Source organism: Bactrocera dorsalis, chromosome 5, assembly GCF_023373825.1.
Source record: "Bactrocera dorsalis isolate Fly_Bdor chromosome 5, ASM2337382v1, whole genome shotgun sequence".
Taxonomy (NCBI): domain Eukaryota; kingdom Metazoa; phylum Arthropoda; class Insecta; order Diptera; family Tephritidae; genus Bactrocera; species Bactrocera dorsalis.
This window is the reverse complement of record NC_064307.1, coordinates 38530469-38546874: the sequence shown is the minus strand read 5'-3', so window position 1 is coordinate 38546874 and position 16406 is coordinate 38530469. Positions and strand designations below refer to the sequence as shown.

The 16406-nt window shown below is 37.7% G+C and overlaps 2 protein-coding genes across 2 annotated transcripts; one reads left to right on the top strand and one right to left on the bottom strand.

Annotated features, from left to right (window-relative positions):
* Window positions 1-275: 275 nt before the first annotated feature.
* LOC105225303 (uncharacterized) lies at window positions 276-12057 on the top strand (the record flags this gene model as incomplete). Its single annotated transcript, XM_049459509.1, has 4 exons — window positions 276-1818; window positions 7427-7584; window positions 9173-9727; window positions 9870-12057. Coding segments are annotated over 4 exons (2901 nt in total), but the record flags the coding sequence as incomplete, so codon positions are not given.
* A 1408-nt stretch (window positions 12058-13465) lies between these two features.
* On the bottom strand, window positions 13466-16317 carry LOC105225302 (dnaJ homolog subfamily B member 13). The gene is made up of 4 exons (XM_049459510.1): window positions 15894-16317; window positions 15481-15832; window positions 15024-15424; window positions 13466-13663 (listed from the first exon to the last, which is right to left on the bottom strand). Exons 1-4 carry the CDS (start codon window positions 16114-16116, stop codon window positions 13515-13517), a joined length of 1125 nt encoding a protein of 374 aa, XP_049315467.1. The 5' UTR covers window positions 16117-16317; the 3' UTR covers window positions 13466-13514.
* Window positions 16318-16406: the final 89 nt, after the last annotated feature.

The window sequence follows — 16406 nt, the reverse complement described above, 5'->3', positions numbered from 1 at the left end:
TGTTCAAAAGGTGAAATTACGCAGATAAGATAATATAAACACAGCACTGATTACACGCAAATATAAAAGAACAAACGAAAATTTGGAAAAATACAGAAAAAGTCTACTAATTATAAATATTTGCTGAAAATCCGTGCAAAATGAGTGCGCAGATTGATTATGGTTTAGCTTCCACGGGGATCAGTTGGAAAATCTCATATTCAAAGTAGGATTATGCTAGCACCGCAAACATTCACATCACAGGCGCTGATCAACAAATTTAGTAGTATATATAACTGAGAAACCGAGCCTCAACTATGAACTTCCCAACAACGCTCCAAAGACAAAGTTTGTCTAAGGAATATCCAGAGCCACAGGCTTCCAATATGAGGTATCCGGCCAGCGTACCGTCACCGCAGCCACAAGCATATGCCTCTGGCTATGGGAATTTTGGCGATGCCACACAATTCAATGCCTCACGACAAGCAATTCACCAACAACATTACTCAGCTGAGCAGTTACAGTATCACCAACAACAACAACAACAACAACATCTTCATTATAATAACACTTTCAACAGTAGGCTAATTGGTGATGGCCCCAATCATAATGTGTCCAGTGGACCAGTTTCGAGTATTTACAGTAATCGTGCACGATACTTTCCCTATCCGCATAGTCTGCCGCAGCATTCATTGCGTGGCATGTATACACCTGCTGGCCAGCAGTTGATACCATCCAGCGTTTTGCATTATCCGCCCCGCAGTGAGGCCTATCAACCAAACGCCCTGGCATTGCAACAGCAGCGTGCTGTATTGACACAACCATATGCGTCGGCGCCACACACCCAACCGCAACTGCAACCACATTTACGGCAACAGCAGCAACCGTCACCGCAAGCACAATTGTCGCATCATCAAACCGCATTTGGGGGCAATGAATCACAAATGCGGCATTACGCTGACGCCCTCAATACAACACAGCCAACATACAGGCAAGCAACGAGTGAAACGCCGCATTTGTTGATGCATTTAAATAGTAGCAGGTCTCCACCTGCAACTCCAATCCAATCTCCATCGTCTCCAGCTGCCACGCAGATCGCTCGAAACGTGTCTCGGCCTCCGTCAGCTGATTGCAATACTTATTCACAGTTAAAACATCACTACCGGGAGTCGCTCAGTTCGCCTACTCGCGCCCACACATTATCCAACGATGAATTGCTTACAGCAAATATGTCAAAATCTCAACAGAGCGCACCACAAGCTCAGCGATTGCCTGGATTGCAAATACAATCTGCTTCATGCACTTCTTCCGAGTTGCCAACAGTGAGTGAAGACGCACAAGATAGCCCACGAGATTGTCATGAGGAAAAACATCTTCAAGCTGGTACGTCTCTTGCACTCAGCAATAGTAACGGTGCATTCACACCGCGACAAACGGCGAGTAGCGAATGCTTGACCACTTCACCGCCATTAATAAGCGCCACCGGCACGGATAGTGGTATCAGCATCAGCAGCTGTAGCACTCGCGCCCGCAGCGATAGCACACAAAGTACACCAGTTTACAACGGTGAATACCCAATGTCGGTGGGCTCATCCTCGGGAGTGTCATACCAATGCGCGGATATAAAGGATTTCGAAGATTTCGGCAGAGAAAAAGAAGAGATTACAGCTTGTGCGCCTCTCAACGAAAATGAATTTTTAAAATGCAATCAGGAAATCGTTGAAAGTGATATTAATGTGGGACATACAGTGCCTGGTAGGATAAATGAGAAAAACTCAGCCAATACGAAAGAACCAGACATAGACCGAAAGTTCTTTAATGAGGAAACGAAGCAATGTGGTGAGTGATTATAAGAAACATGAAGACTTATAGCAGATTTAACATCGTTTAGGGTATATCATTTAGTCATTGATACCTTACTTATTTCGAAATTTGTATTATAATAATTAGTTCCATTGTGCTCTCGTGAGGTAATCAAAGTAAGCTTTATCAAGCAACTCAGTAGCTCTTAAGTTGGAGCATTGAGTGCCTTGGAATATAACCCACATGATGAAACCTTAGCTGCATCGCACCGCATCCACCTTTCCAATTTTTTGAAGGTGTGATTTTAAGGTTTGATGCTCTGTGATGAGCCCTACAATATTATTAAGTTCTCTTTTGTCTCGAAGTAGAAGCTTTTTGGTCTATCCAGCATCAACACTAAAGTAACTTTGTGGGATGCCGTGTATACGTAGTTTTCCAAGGTCTGCGAGGTTCCTCTAAAGACCACTGCTTCAAACAACGCTTACAGCAGCCAAATTCTGGGGCAGCTTTGAGGAATTGTGTTCCTAGCTGTACTCGATTGGGGCAAGAGCTTTCAACCCATAATTCGGAGCGCACCACTCCTCGATAATTGAAGAAAACTGTCAACATAGCTTTGATTTTTGAGCTGCTTTAATGGTTTTTTCGGCTGCGGCCCACCTTTGCCACGATATTCGGCCGATTGATCATCTGTCCTGGATTGTAAACATAGATCCGGTCATATAATCAGAAAGCATTGCTTCAAATTCGTTAACGTGACGCTGTGTTTCGGAAAAATTTTGTGTTTTTGAAACCAATCGTGCTTTCACTTTTCTTAGGCCCAAATGATGTTTCAAAATGATTTTCACTGACTCTTCCGATATTCCAATTGGGCTAGTAAGATCTTTGACTGTTAATCGTCGATTCTCAAGCACCAATTCCTTTATTTTATTGACGTGTTGAACGTCAGTTGATGTTGATGGTCCTCCTGGACGTGGTTCGTCGTCAAAACGCTCTTGACCCTCTTTGAATAATTTGTACCAATGAAGTTCTCTTTTAGGTGGACTTCGCAGAGGTTCGCAGAGACACGCGTAGCACCAGACGGCTCAAAAATGGCCGGAATCTTTGGCTCGGTGCTCTTCAATATGTCGGATAATTCAGGGTGAGATAGAAAGCCTTAGGGACATCAATATCATGTGCAAAAGAGCGGCACATAGCACAATGCACAAGCTTTCTATGTGTGGGCCTTATTAACGAGGATACAGGTAGAAAGTGTAAGTGAAAGTGTATGAGAGAGACGATTGAATACCTGCTCTGCTTTGGTCTGGCCTCACCTAAACCTCGGCTTAGATATCGAGGAGCTCTGCAGTTCGAGGGAGTGGATGAAGTATCAGAATAAGATGTCAAGTCTCTATTAAAGGGCACAAGAAACGTTCAGGTTTTGCACGACATTAACTTCAGCTTTTATTCACAATGAACTTACATCTGGCTTTACAAAGGCCATAGAGGTCTATGTATGGCGTAACAGCTCGTCAGTGTAACCTAACCCATGCTGAACAGATTCGTATTTAAGAAATTATTCGGATAACCTAAAACTAGTGTAGGAATCTCCACTTCGGAATACCTTGATGTATTAAAGAAAAATTACTGGAAAATTGTTATTTTGTAAAAAAAATATCTATATATATGTATATATATTTCAATAATTTTTTATAAATGCGCAAGATTCTTGTTATTCCCATCCTCCTTTCGTTGATAACAAACCGAGTTTCTATGCAAAACTTGCTGTGGTACTCTCCATTTAACATCCACATATGTACGTAGTAGCTTTGCTGATCGTTTCCTGTGCGTTAATCGATAAACAGTTTGAACTCTGCGGCGGTCTGTTTGGATGCATCGACATTATGTCTATACATATGTATATACTTGAATGTGTGTAAAAGTCGATATCGCAATGTGGCAAGTTCTATTTACTTTGAGCGATGGCAAACGTCCATATTGACATTAAGACAGCCCAATCGCCGACAGGTGCACGTGCGAGCGACTCAAATGAAGGAAGGAGAAACACCCGCAAACTCGGCGATTTGGCTTAATGTCATCACGCCATGTAAATGAACTTTTAGGAACTTCTTTATGGGGAGCTTGTCAAACGCGAAGTGGATTCAGTATATCGGAAGGGAGCAAAGCGCTTGGGGGCTGTGTTGGTGGCTGCGTATGGCGACAAAATCGATGACAGAAAAGTGTAGAGACAGAAATATGAAAGGAACGGCATTTTTAAAAGCATTTTGCAACATAGTCTTACACTGAAATAATTTTATTGCCGCACTGTGGCACGCTCTTTTGCCTAATTGTACATATTCCTATATACATATGTATGCATGTATGTAAATTCCACCGATGACAGTGTTAGCATTGAATTTCTTTCGACCACATTTTCACATATAGTACTTAAGAGAATGAAACCTTAGCAAAAAGTAAAAATGTTACTTTGGCGGCAAAAGCTATTAGCTTACGGTCCAAAGCTAAATGACCACTATCGTGGAGTCCAATAACACATGCACATGTATGTATGTAATAGTTTCGTTTCAAAATTTTTTAGTAAATAAAAAGGAAATAACTTTAGAGGTACAAACTTTGGTTACCAATGTATGTATCTAAGTCTATGCGTTAAGATAAGTATACAAAATGAGTTAAGGAAAAAGTCGTTGTGAATCATCCGACCTGCTCAGTTGGTGGTTGTGATAGCAACATTGTTGGTGTTGGCGATAATGATGTCCTGTCATAAAACAAGATGAACATAATTGTCTGCAACCCACTAACACCTCGAATGACTAAAGGAACCCAGTCCACAGGAAGAAAGTGACATTACGTCTACACTGTGGGGTATCTTTAAAAACGCTTGTTTGCCATCACTGAATAAGTACAAATCGCGATAGTCATCTATATACACACACATAAGCATAAATCCAGCACAGCTAAATAGGCATTCATTGCCACAAACACTCATTCATCTGAGCGTTTATCAGTGATATTGCCACCAACGCCACTTCGCTCGCTGTGGCTTTGCAGCAACTGCTGTGAGAGTTAATCAATATTTGAAGAACGTTGATGCTTGAACTTACATGTGCACAAGCATACTTATACAGTACATGTATGTACAGTTGTATGTATATGTATATATATATATATATATAAGGGTGTGCATTATTTCCCAAATTGATTGGTGTTTTGCAAACACCTTCTGAAGTTTAAGTTTTTACCATAAAAGAAGGAATTTTTTATCGCAAAAAAAAAAAAAATGAAACTACAACTCTGAAAAAGTGATATTCCATAACAAAATGTTTCGCTCTACAAAAAAGTTTTGAATAACTTTTTCATAAAAATATTCCTTTAAAAGTTATACGCAGTTAAAGTTATGCATCAAATGTACTGCATTCATATAGTACACCATGTCGTATGAGCAACACAGACCGTATGAATGACTTGTATGAATGCACAGATCATTTGATGTATAAACTATACTCCATAGCGTCACCTAAAATGCAAAATAACGTAACGGCACTTTTCATAAGTTTACAGGCCAAGGGAAACGATATAATAGAAACCTTTAATTTGAGTTTTGGTTATAAAGTGGTTATATGATTTGGTTATATTTCGGTTAATAAATGGTTATAAATTGGTTATATCTGATAGCGTAACTAAAATTTGATGCTAAATATATATAATATGATATAGTGAATGGTAAACAATAAAAAAACTCAATTTCGATTTTTTTCATGATACATTGTGTCGACGATATAACATTTGAAGTAATGTTTTTATAAAAAAACAGATCAATCTAAACCAACCTTTTTAGTAGAGCAGAAAATTTTGTATTAGACCAGCGTTTTTTCACGGTTATAGAGTTACTTGCTTAATATAAAATATTAAAAACTTTCAGCTTGTATGCATGGGAAAATGAAAATAATATAGACACGATTTAAATTGAAAACAAAGAGCTTGCTTGCATTGTATCCTTATTTTTCAAGCAAAAACTGAAACTTTAGGTGGCGTTTTCAAAAATCGAAATCTAAGTACTTGGGAAATAACGCACACCCTAATATACATATATACATCATACATATATATAGTATACATGCGAAAGTTATCAGTTTTGCGCACTTTTTGGCTTTTCAGCGATATGATGGCCAAAAAAATTGGAGTCTATCAGAAACTATACTAACACTAGATGATGCGGGTGTTCGTTCGTTTGGCTTATATTGGGAATATTTTCGTATATACATACATATAGGCGTATATCTTCTTCTTTTTTATTGACGTAGACAACTCTTATGCGGTTATAAGCAAGTTTACAATAACCCATCCGAGGCCGCTGTGTCCAAACCCAGCGCACAACACTGTAGCAAGATGATTCGCCTGCTCACTTTGACTTCAAACGGATGTTTCCTGGCTCCCCAGAGGATACTTGGTCAAGACCGGAAGTCGTGAGCTGTATGTGAGCATATGTAAAAAAAGCGTTTCTGGCCATTCCCAAGAGTATAGCGCTCAAAGAACTTTTCTAATTTGTGTGGTCTTGTACACATGGCACCTCCTAGATGTAGATAGGTATATAATAAATATTAAAATCATCCCAACATAAGCCAATATTTTGCTAAAAACTGTGAGAACTCGCCCCTATCGTTTTATAACCACTGTACAGTGACTATAATATTTTGTCTTGGAAAAAACGCTAAATCTTGAAATTCCAAAAAAAAAAAATATTTCATGAAATTTTTTATTGATTTACAACGTCATTTTTTTCAGTGAGCGCACCATACTTTAGTGTAGTGGTGTGCGCCTTTTCGCCACTCAAGGGAGGGTGTATTAATGCAGGTTTATTTTTTGCCTGGTCCAAGTGCATTTCAGCATTGAGCGGTACCTACGAACTACACATACCTACTTTAGACATATTTTTCCACATATAAAGCTCTTTTCAAAGTATAGCATAACGTAGGCGCTCTTATATTTGCGCTCTCTTGATGTTTCTTAAATACTCATGATCCCACACAATAGCTGGGAGGTTTAGTAAAGGGAAATCCATAAGAAGATGTTAATGAAATAAACAAGACTGGCACACGTTTTGTGCAACAAGTTAGGCAGTGCTCTTCTTCAGCTCAATGGAAATTTGCTGTGACGAATGAGTAGTAAAAAGAAAAATGAGAAGTTGTATAGAATTGGTTTTTCTTATATACAACGCATCACAATACTCGTTCTTCATATCAACCCCATAGAACAAGAGTACAGTACAATACAGTACAACTTTGAAAAGCTTACTTCGTACACATGCTTTTGGATATATGTACATATATATTTTATAGTATAATTTGTCCCATATGCCCAATATAATGTTTCATGCAAATTTTGTGCTTCGTATAAAATGACTTTAAAATGGGATTTTACATACTTTTTGGTAATAATGTTCCAACTCCATCGGAAATTTTTCTTTAATTATGCTTAGAGGAAAGTTAAATTTCAATTTCATTTGCCAAGTAGAAAAATGATTATTTGTTCGAAGACATGTCATCTGAAAGCAACACACGAAAATCTCTCAAGTGAAATCCCTACCCTATAAACTCTATCAATGTAAACTGTATTAATAATAGCATACCTTTTTGTGGAATCTTTACAGATGACAAAGCAGAGGAAACAGACAAATCGATTAAACTTTCGGTATCGGCTAAATCGTTACAAATTGATTCAACAGAAACTAAAAATAATGCAGAGGAGCCCCCAGATGCCACTCGCACAAAAGAATCCCTTCATGAGTTAGCTTCAAATGCACAAGAGGTAATAATTCGAAAATTACATATATAATACATTTTTACGTTGGTATTGAAATTCATAAATATATAAGACCCTGTGAAATTAGATATTTAAAAGCAACCCTCAAAGAAAAATTGCGAGAAATAATATTCCAAAAAATTCTGACCAATTACCTCTCTAGTGAAAGAGTCGAGTTCAGATGACACCACTTAAGAAAAGTTTAATATAATGAGAAAGAAAAAGAAGCTGGAAAGAGCTCAAGCAATACGTTTGGAAATTTTTTCTCTACTGATGTTAGGTTCACTTTAATTTTGAAACAATTTCAGTGCTCCTAACTTTATAGACTACATCCACGGATGATAGTGAATGTCCTTACATATTTGAAACATATAAGAACATACTTTGTTGCATTTAACTTTCAGAATAAAATTACCGCCTGAGCATATTTTTCAAGCAGGAGAAAAACGAAGAATGTATTTTTCAGGCAGAGCCAAAGCCAAACATGAAAAATCATTGTCACGTTGGGGCTCTCCAGCAGAGCTGTATCGACCGGCAGTGTTTACGTACTTCACCAACCCCCGCCCACAATTGCATGAGGTCAATGAGAACTGGCAAAAAGGCGGCGTGCAATTTCGCCCAAACACATTCCAGTAGGTAACGGTGTACAAAATATTATACTCGTATATAAAAGAGAGTTAAAAACGCAAGAGACTTGAAAAAATATAAGATATATGTATGTATGTACGAATGCATAGGGAAATGAGTAGGTGAGAGAATAAATTTGGATGGGCACCGCTTATAAAAGCCATAATACAGGGTATAATGCCAAGAAAAAAAAGGAAATTGATTTGGGGGTTCTGCTTTTGAATTATACATTACATTAATAGTGATAAAAAGATATTATACTTTTTTTTACCGGATTTGCCGGGAAAGTAATAGGACTGAATCGATGCAAAAAAATGTATGGAACCAATCGTTACAATTCTTTAAAAACTATCAAAATAGTTTCTTTCTGCATCAATGCAGCGCTACCAGCGCGATTTCCAAACATTGAAGGCGTTACGGAAGGCATTCTCTAAATAGCCTTGAGAACCGAGGTAAATGCTGCTTGGCTTGCCTCTGTTGTCTCAAAATGCTTGCCTTTCATCGGCCTTTTCAGGCAAGGAAACAAAAAAGTCCGCAGTAGGGACCACACCTGGGCTGTAAGGCGGCTGCGGAGGCGAATTTAAATCGAAAAAAATCCTTCGTCCAAGCCTTTAATTAATGTATCTCAAAGACCTGTGTAAAATTTCGTTAAGATCGGTTGAGTAGTTCTCGAGAAATCTTGCCCACCGACTTAAAAAACACAGTTTCGAGAAAAACGCGTTTGAAGACGGCGCACTTTGCTTAGCTAGCCTCGAACACAAAAGTTCTCAAGACTGTATCTCTGAAACAATTACTAGGATCAACTTAAAAATTTAAGACAATACTCTAGAGGTGTTGTAAAATTTAATAAGTTAATAAAAAGAAATTCGATTTTTTGAAACCTGTAAACGCATGTAACCCCTTAAAGTCCTAATCTAAAATTATGCTTACTCCATTGTATTAATATTATCTACCGCTGTACTTTCAGGGAATTTCCAGAAATATAGAAATTAAAAGTGAACCTAAAGAAGGTCAGGAACAGCCTCCCCATCAACAGCAAACTCATAAGCACCACCTGGAAAGTGTTCACGCTGTGGGAGAAATTGTTGAAGGCATCGCTTCCAGTAATAATAACAAACGCGCCCCGCCACCGACCACACCACAAAGTCAACCACATTTGGAGCCTACTGCGTTGCAAGAACAAGAACTACCGTCTCCGCCCGTGCCACCAGCTCCACCGCAAAATTCACCAATCGATTATTGTCGAACAACCAGCATCGCAAACATGAATCCATATGCCTATGTGCCACCACCAACGACACAATTAAAAGCACCGACGTCAGCGGCTGCTGCAGCGGCAGCGGCTGCAGTTGCGGCGGCGGCGGCAGCAGCTGCTGCGTCAATACGCACGAACAAAAATCGCATTATGGAATGTGACCTAATACCAAGCAGAAAATCGAAACGGAAATTGAACCCCATTTCGGGAAAGTGGCAAAAGGATAATATGGGTGGCGAAGCGAGCGACAGTACGAAGGAGAAGAGGGTAGGTAGTATGCTCAGGGCTTCTCTGTTTGTATTTGTAAGAAATTGCGTATTTTCTTTAAGATCATTACTTATTCTAAAATCGCAAAATAAATTAACGAATTAGGTTATTTATTTATATTCAAAAATCTGTCTTTAAACAGGATATGACTCCGCTGCCCGGCTTCCAACAAGCCTTTGGCTCCACTGAAATCGGTCGTTTTTTCGAGACATTTTTACTGAGTCCGCCGGACTGCCACAGCTTCACTGACAACTACGAGCCTCTAGATGTCGAGGAACCATGGCAGCAAGCTCATCAACATCAACAACAGCAGCAATACCAGCTACAAATTAAACAGGAACAGGAACAACACGAACTTAATCAGTTACAACAATACAAGCAGCAGCAGCAACAACAACAACAGCAACAATATGCACAACAAGACTATATTAATCGGAGATATGCAGAAAATAACAATTACCAATCACTACATCAACGACTGTATCCACACTACCCACATCCACCACTACATCCCGCACACCCGTACCACCGAGGCCAGTCATACCCATACCCCATTAGTGCTAACAGTAACCACCGCGATATGTGGATGTACGGCCGCAACGCCCTCAATCCTTATGTGATGCCTTTCGAATATGGTGCTGCCAGATCGGCTAGCAGCTCGCCCTCGTCGCCTTATCAAATGCCTTTGAATTTGCGATCAGGTTACGGCTCCGCATACGATGGGAGAGGTTACACCTATGGGCGTATGAACGGTACTTACAGTGGCATACGTTGTAATGGCTATTGAAATAAGTTTGTACAATAGGTTTTATGTGAGGAAAATAACCGTTAAACATAATTACAAAGAAATTTTCAAAAACATTAATAATTTATAGAGTCAAGTGATAAGTTAGTTCTTCATGCATATGTACATATATATGTATATAGGATCATTGGTATGATCAGGTGAAAAGTTAATACAAATATGTGCCTTTTCGGACAAAATTCTGGAACGTCGTCTTCAGTTCAAAATAACAGTATGCAAACAATTTGATCAAAATTAGTATAAAATTAAAGTGAAGTGTATATATGTATGTGGAGATATAACACGAGAATGCAATGAATGAAATTGCTTTTAATCGCTAAAGGATACAAAAATATCAAAATAAAGCAAAATTAAAAAAGTACAACTGAGAAAAAATACTCGTAAAAAAATTAAATGTAAAAAAATTGCGAAATTGATTTAAACGAGTGCAAGCATTTTTCAATAAACCTCAAAAAAACGAGAGGAGAGAATATTGATGCTTATGTATAACATTTTTTCGATATAGTTTTCATTTTTTTATGACACTTTTCCCGGTCTAAGTTGATAAACTGGAAAACTATGCTATTTATGCATAGAAAGCGAAGCGAAAAAGCAAATGTCAAATAGTATTTGACGAGTGAAAAGGTTTAGTTTCTTTGAAGGTTTAGTTGGTTTTAGTCATCGTAAAGGAAGAGTAGAGAAACTATCAACTGATAAGAAGCAAACAAAGGCATACCTGAGCGGTATCCGTGGAGAAATGTCAAGGGGAGTCTGAGGTTGAATTTCTATAGACATGCAAGATGACACATTTTTGATAGAAAATGGTTGCACTTTGTTTTTTTTTTTTTTTTTAAAGGAAAGTTGTCCCAAAATTATTGGTTATATATAAAACTTTATAACTTTAACATTATATTATGCGATGGTTTTAGTTAACGCCACAACAACTTCACCAAAGTCACAGACATGTGTTGTATATTTATAAACCAAAAAACAATTAAACATCACACTACATATAAGTAAGCATTAGGAGTAAAACTGAATAAAAAGAAACTTTGTCTGCAGCACTTGCATTAAAAACACGAGGAAACTGGAGCAGAAGTCAAAAGAAACAAATTCCAATAGGCAAAAAAATAAATAATAAATTTTTAACTTAAGTGAAAACAATAAAAAAAAACTCGTATGATCATGAATGTGCCATTTAAATATTTAATTATCGAATAATATTATACTCCAACTTCTCTAGACAATTGAAAGTAGTCAAATTTATGTGAATTAAGTGTAAATGCAGAACATGAAGTTTCATGTGAAAAACATGCGCTTGCATGCAAAACATTTGTCTGTACATGCATGACAAGCGGCAAATTTAAAACGAAAATTGTTACAAAGAAAGAATTTATATATGTATATACATATATATAAATGCATATATGTATATATGTATGAGTGTATTTATTTGAGTTTATTACTTTTTGTAATATTAATTGCATAAGATTTAAACGAATTTTTTTAAATATAAATATATTTTTAACTTATCTACTTACTCACACATCTACAACTATCCATTTATTCTAGTTTTCTTGAAAAAAAAAAACAAAAATTACTTTAGCGAAACAATCGTTATAAAAGTAGGGCTTACTGCGAAAGCATGGGTGTGAAACGTGTGGTTTTCAATAAAGTAATACATGAAGAACAACAAAGCGGCGGGGATCGATGGATTGCCGGCCGAGCTAGTCAAACACGGCAGCGAAGAACTGATAAGGAGCATGCATCAGCTTCTTCGTAGAATATGGTCGGACGAAAGCATGCCCGACGATTGAAATTTAAGTGTGCTCTGCCCAATCTATAAAAAAGGAGATCCCAAAAACTGCACCAATTACCGTGGGATAAGCCTCCCATCGCATATAAGATTCTAACGAGCATACTGTGTGAAAGATTAAAGCCCAACGTCAACAAACTGTCCAATCAGTTTAGTTTAGTTTTATCAGTGTGACTTTAGATCTGGAAAATCAACAACCGACCAGATATTCACCATGCGCCAAATGTCAAACGGATATGTAAACTGACGTTGAGTAACACCAAAAGCTTCGTCAAGATCGGGGAGGACCTCTCTGAGTCGTTCAATACCAAATGAGGTTTCAGTCAAGACGACTACCAACGAAAGTATTTCTTGCGACTACTTCAATCTATTCCTAAAAACAATAATTTGCGTTTCACATCTGAATAGGGAAGGTAGAATCTTCTATAAGAGTGTACAAATGCTGGCGTACGCCGATGATATTGATATCATTGAGCTCAACAACCGCGTCATTAGCTGTGCTTTCTCCAGACTGAATAAGGAAGCGAGGCAAATGGGTCTGGTAGTGAACGAGGGCAAGATGAAATATTTTCTGTCATCAAACAAACAGTCATTGCACTCGCGACTTGGCTTCCACGTCACTGTTGACATAGTTTCGAAGTCGTAGATAATTTCGTCTATCTTGGAAGCAGAAATAACACCAACAACAAGGTCAGACTCGAAATCCAACGCAGAATAACTCTTGTCAACAGGGTCTACCTCGGACTGAGTACGCAATTAAGAAGTAAAACCTCCTCTGGACGCACAAAGATCAAATTCTACAAGTCATTCATCATCAACATCTAATGAGTCGGTGTTACGAGTTTTCGAGAGATAAGTTCGGCTGAAGATTTATGGTCTTTTGCGCATTGGCAATGGCAAATATCGCAGTCGATAGAACGATGAGCTGTACGACGACATTGACATAGTGCAGCAAATTAAGAGACAGCGGCTAAAATTCTCAACCCTGCTTAACGCCATAATATTTAACTGTGTAAAGTTTTGTTTTACTTCAGAACAAAGTTTTTTCTGCAAATTTCCGATCGATTATAAGTTTTGTGATATACATATGTACATATATAAAAATATAAATTCAGCTTTCCAAAAACAACGTAACAGCGTTATGTTCGCGTATTTCTCGTATAAGTAGTTACTCCCGGCCTCTCAGCTTAGAGTTTGCCTCTTCCTCCTCTCTTTTTCATAAGTGTGTGAATAGGGTGTGGAGCATCTTCAGCTTCTTCTTCCAAATCTTCCAATTCATCGAAGAATTCCTTAGTTATATTCCGCATTTTATGTGTCATAATTCTCGGATATTCAACTGAAAAGAACGCAGCAATTAGAAGTAATCACATAAACGTTAACTATGTACGAGTCTTTAAAGAATAAGCTTGATTTATGATCATAAAACAGCAAAACAAGCCTAAATTTCTATAAAGAAAGTATTTCTGATTGTTTTTGAACGAACAAACAGATTCGATTAACAAGCTCTTTATTTTCAATTTAAACCTTGGCTAATTTTACTCTTCTTCTATATTTTATATGGGATTATTTTGATAATTTACAATAATTTTTTTATCTTCAAAGAAAATTAAACTACTACTTTGAAGAGAAGATAGTTCAAAATGAAATTCTCCGCTCTATGAAAAAGGTTGCAATAATTTTTTTCATAAAAATATTCATTTAAAAATTAAGCGCAGGTAAAGTTATGCATCAAATGTACTATGTTCTTATAGTATGCCATGTCGTATGAGCAACATTGTACTTGTATGTAAGAAGTCAATTGAAAGCCTATGCCTACATAGTAAAAGAATTTTTTTAATTTTTTTGGCAAAATTCGTTTTTTTTTTTATCAAACATAGTTTAGTTAAAGAGTAGTACACTATTCATTGCGGCCCTCCAGCTTATCGATACCATTTTTGTAGTACGATTTATCCTTTCTTCAAAATATGCCTCAGTTTTGGCGATCACCTCTACATTCGACGAAAATTTCTTTCCAGTGGGCATTATTTTGAGATCTAAGGATGGAAAATACTCGTGAGGGGCCAGATCTGGAAAATTGATTAGATATAGAAGCATTTAGAAGACTAATTCATGAATTTTTGCCATCGTTTTCACTGACTTGCCACACGGTGCATTGTCTAGGTGAATCGGCACTTTCTCTTTTCTTCAAATGCAGCCGTTTTTTGGCCATTTCGTTCTTAAAAAAACTGTCTTTAAAAGTCGTTTAAAACTATTCGAGTTACCCGCTTATTCGAATATCGACTAGTCGACAACAACAACGCTTAGTCTGATAGTAAAAAATGAGCGGTTATTGGAATAATCGAGGACTTTCGACTATCCAGGTAGTGCAAACCGAATATTATTATTCGAATAAAGCTCTAACCGGTTAATCCGATTAGTCGATTACCGAAAGCTCTACTTTAGACCCATAGTCTCTTCGGCAAAGTTGTTCAGAATGATCCCGCATACGCAATTTTCCAGTTTTTTTTCACCTCCCTGTAAATAACCCCACTCTAATGCACATACTATACGTACATATATCACATGTGATCTTTGGCTTGATTTCTAAACGTTTTATACTGTTATATTATATATACATATATATGGATGTATATGATATATCCAATGTAACTGCATCTCATAACCCTGCGAGTATCTATTTCCTACTTCAGCCTTACCTTGAAATTTTATAATTAGATCGCCGAACTTCTTCTTCTTCAATCCAGCGGGTCTCATATCAGGAGCAATAGGTAAATTTTCACAAACTGGTAGACCCTCCTTTGGCATAATTTTCATATAGCCAGGGTATACCACATCGGAAACGTTTATTTTCAGAGCACGCTTATCTAATGTTTTAATTGTGAAGCTAAATCCGACAAGCGCGTCCCTTAAACTTATGTTATGGGTATAGACTAAATCATGATGGTGACTGCGCTCGAATAGATGATGTGGCTTATCAGCTGTTATAAATATAATATCTGCTGGTATTTTCGTGGGACTGCGGTCACCTTCCTCCTTAAAGCAAAATCGTGTACCTTGGGTGGTGCCTGGTAGTATCTTGAGTTTAAGAGTTTTCTTTCTAAGAACCAAAAATATAATGTTTATAGACTATTTTGTTTGCATTATTATCTCTACCGTTTCTCTGTGCGTGTTTCTTTCGTGTCAATGAACTCTTGCCTCCAGACGTGCATTAATTTCGTACAACCTTTGAATACTTCTTCTAACTCCAGATAAATAATTTTCTCTACCGGTGGGTCTTTCTTACGCACTCCAATGCCATGTTCCAATGTAGAATAGAGCAAAGGTGGGTTTGTAACGATGTCGATGATATTTGCGTAAGGCGAGTAGCTGCCAAAAACGTCATGATATACTTTCATATGATCACCATGATATTGATAAGGCGGAAAGTAACCGTTAGGCAACTGAATGCCTTGAAAAAGTCCAGCCTCACCGAAACGATCGTAGATGGCTCGATACAAATCGTTACCTACAATTTTACGTCTTATAAATGTTGTGTCATATTTGTATTTCAACGGTGTTGGTATTACCTAAAACATCATAGGCCATGTTAATATATTCCCATTGGCGATTAGTTGACAACGGTTCCATATGTGTTGGTCCCAAAAGAGGAACGAAGTCCCGTTCATACTTTGGATCGCGATGGGGACACAGCTGTATGGCCAATTTGCGATACGCCAACGTTATACTCTCCTTGGGCGCATCGTGAGGCACATTTAATACGGCATAGTAATCGAGCTCTGTGCGATTCATGTGGGCTGATAATGGAATGCTCCAATTTGGTATTACAAACTAATTTATGTATATTTTCGATATTGAATATTTGAGCAAACCAATTGACTTTCGTTGAAAGCAAATACTTTTGTGATTTTCGTCAACAATCAGATTATGAATTATTGTTACTATACCGAACAAGTTCGAGGAAATGGCTCAACACAGAGACATAAAACGGCTTTTTCCCGAGTTTTTATAGGCATCAGCAACCCCATTTCGACTTAACAATATAGGATTGGTGCATTGTAGCATATGGAGGCACTACAGCC

Excerpts from the sequence above, each read along its gene's own strand:
- LOC105225302 (XM_049459510.1), bottom strand. The coding sequence starts at position 16,116 with ATGAATCGCACAGAGCTCGATTACTATGCCGTATTAAATGTGCCTCAC. Across the intron at positions 15,833-15,893 it reads CATGGCCTATGATGTTTTAG|GTAACGATTTGTATCGAGCC; the intron begins GTAATACCAACA and ends GTAAAATTGTAG. Across the intron at positions 13,664-15,023 it reads TCTAATTATAAAATTTCAAG|TTGAATATCCGAGAATTATG; the intron begins GTAAGGCTGAAG and ends CGTTCTTTTCAG.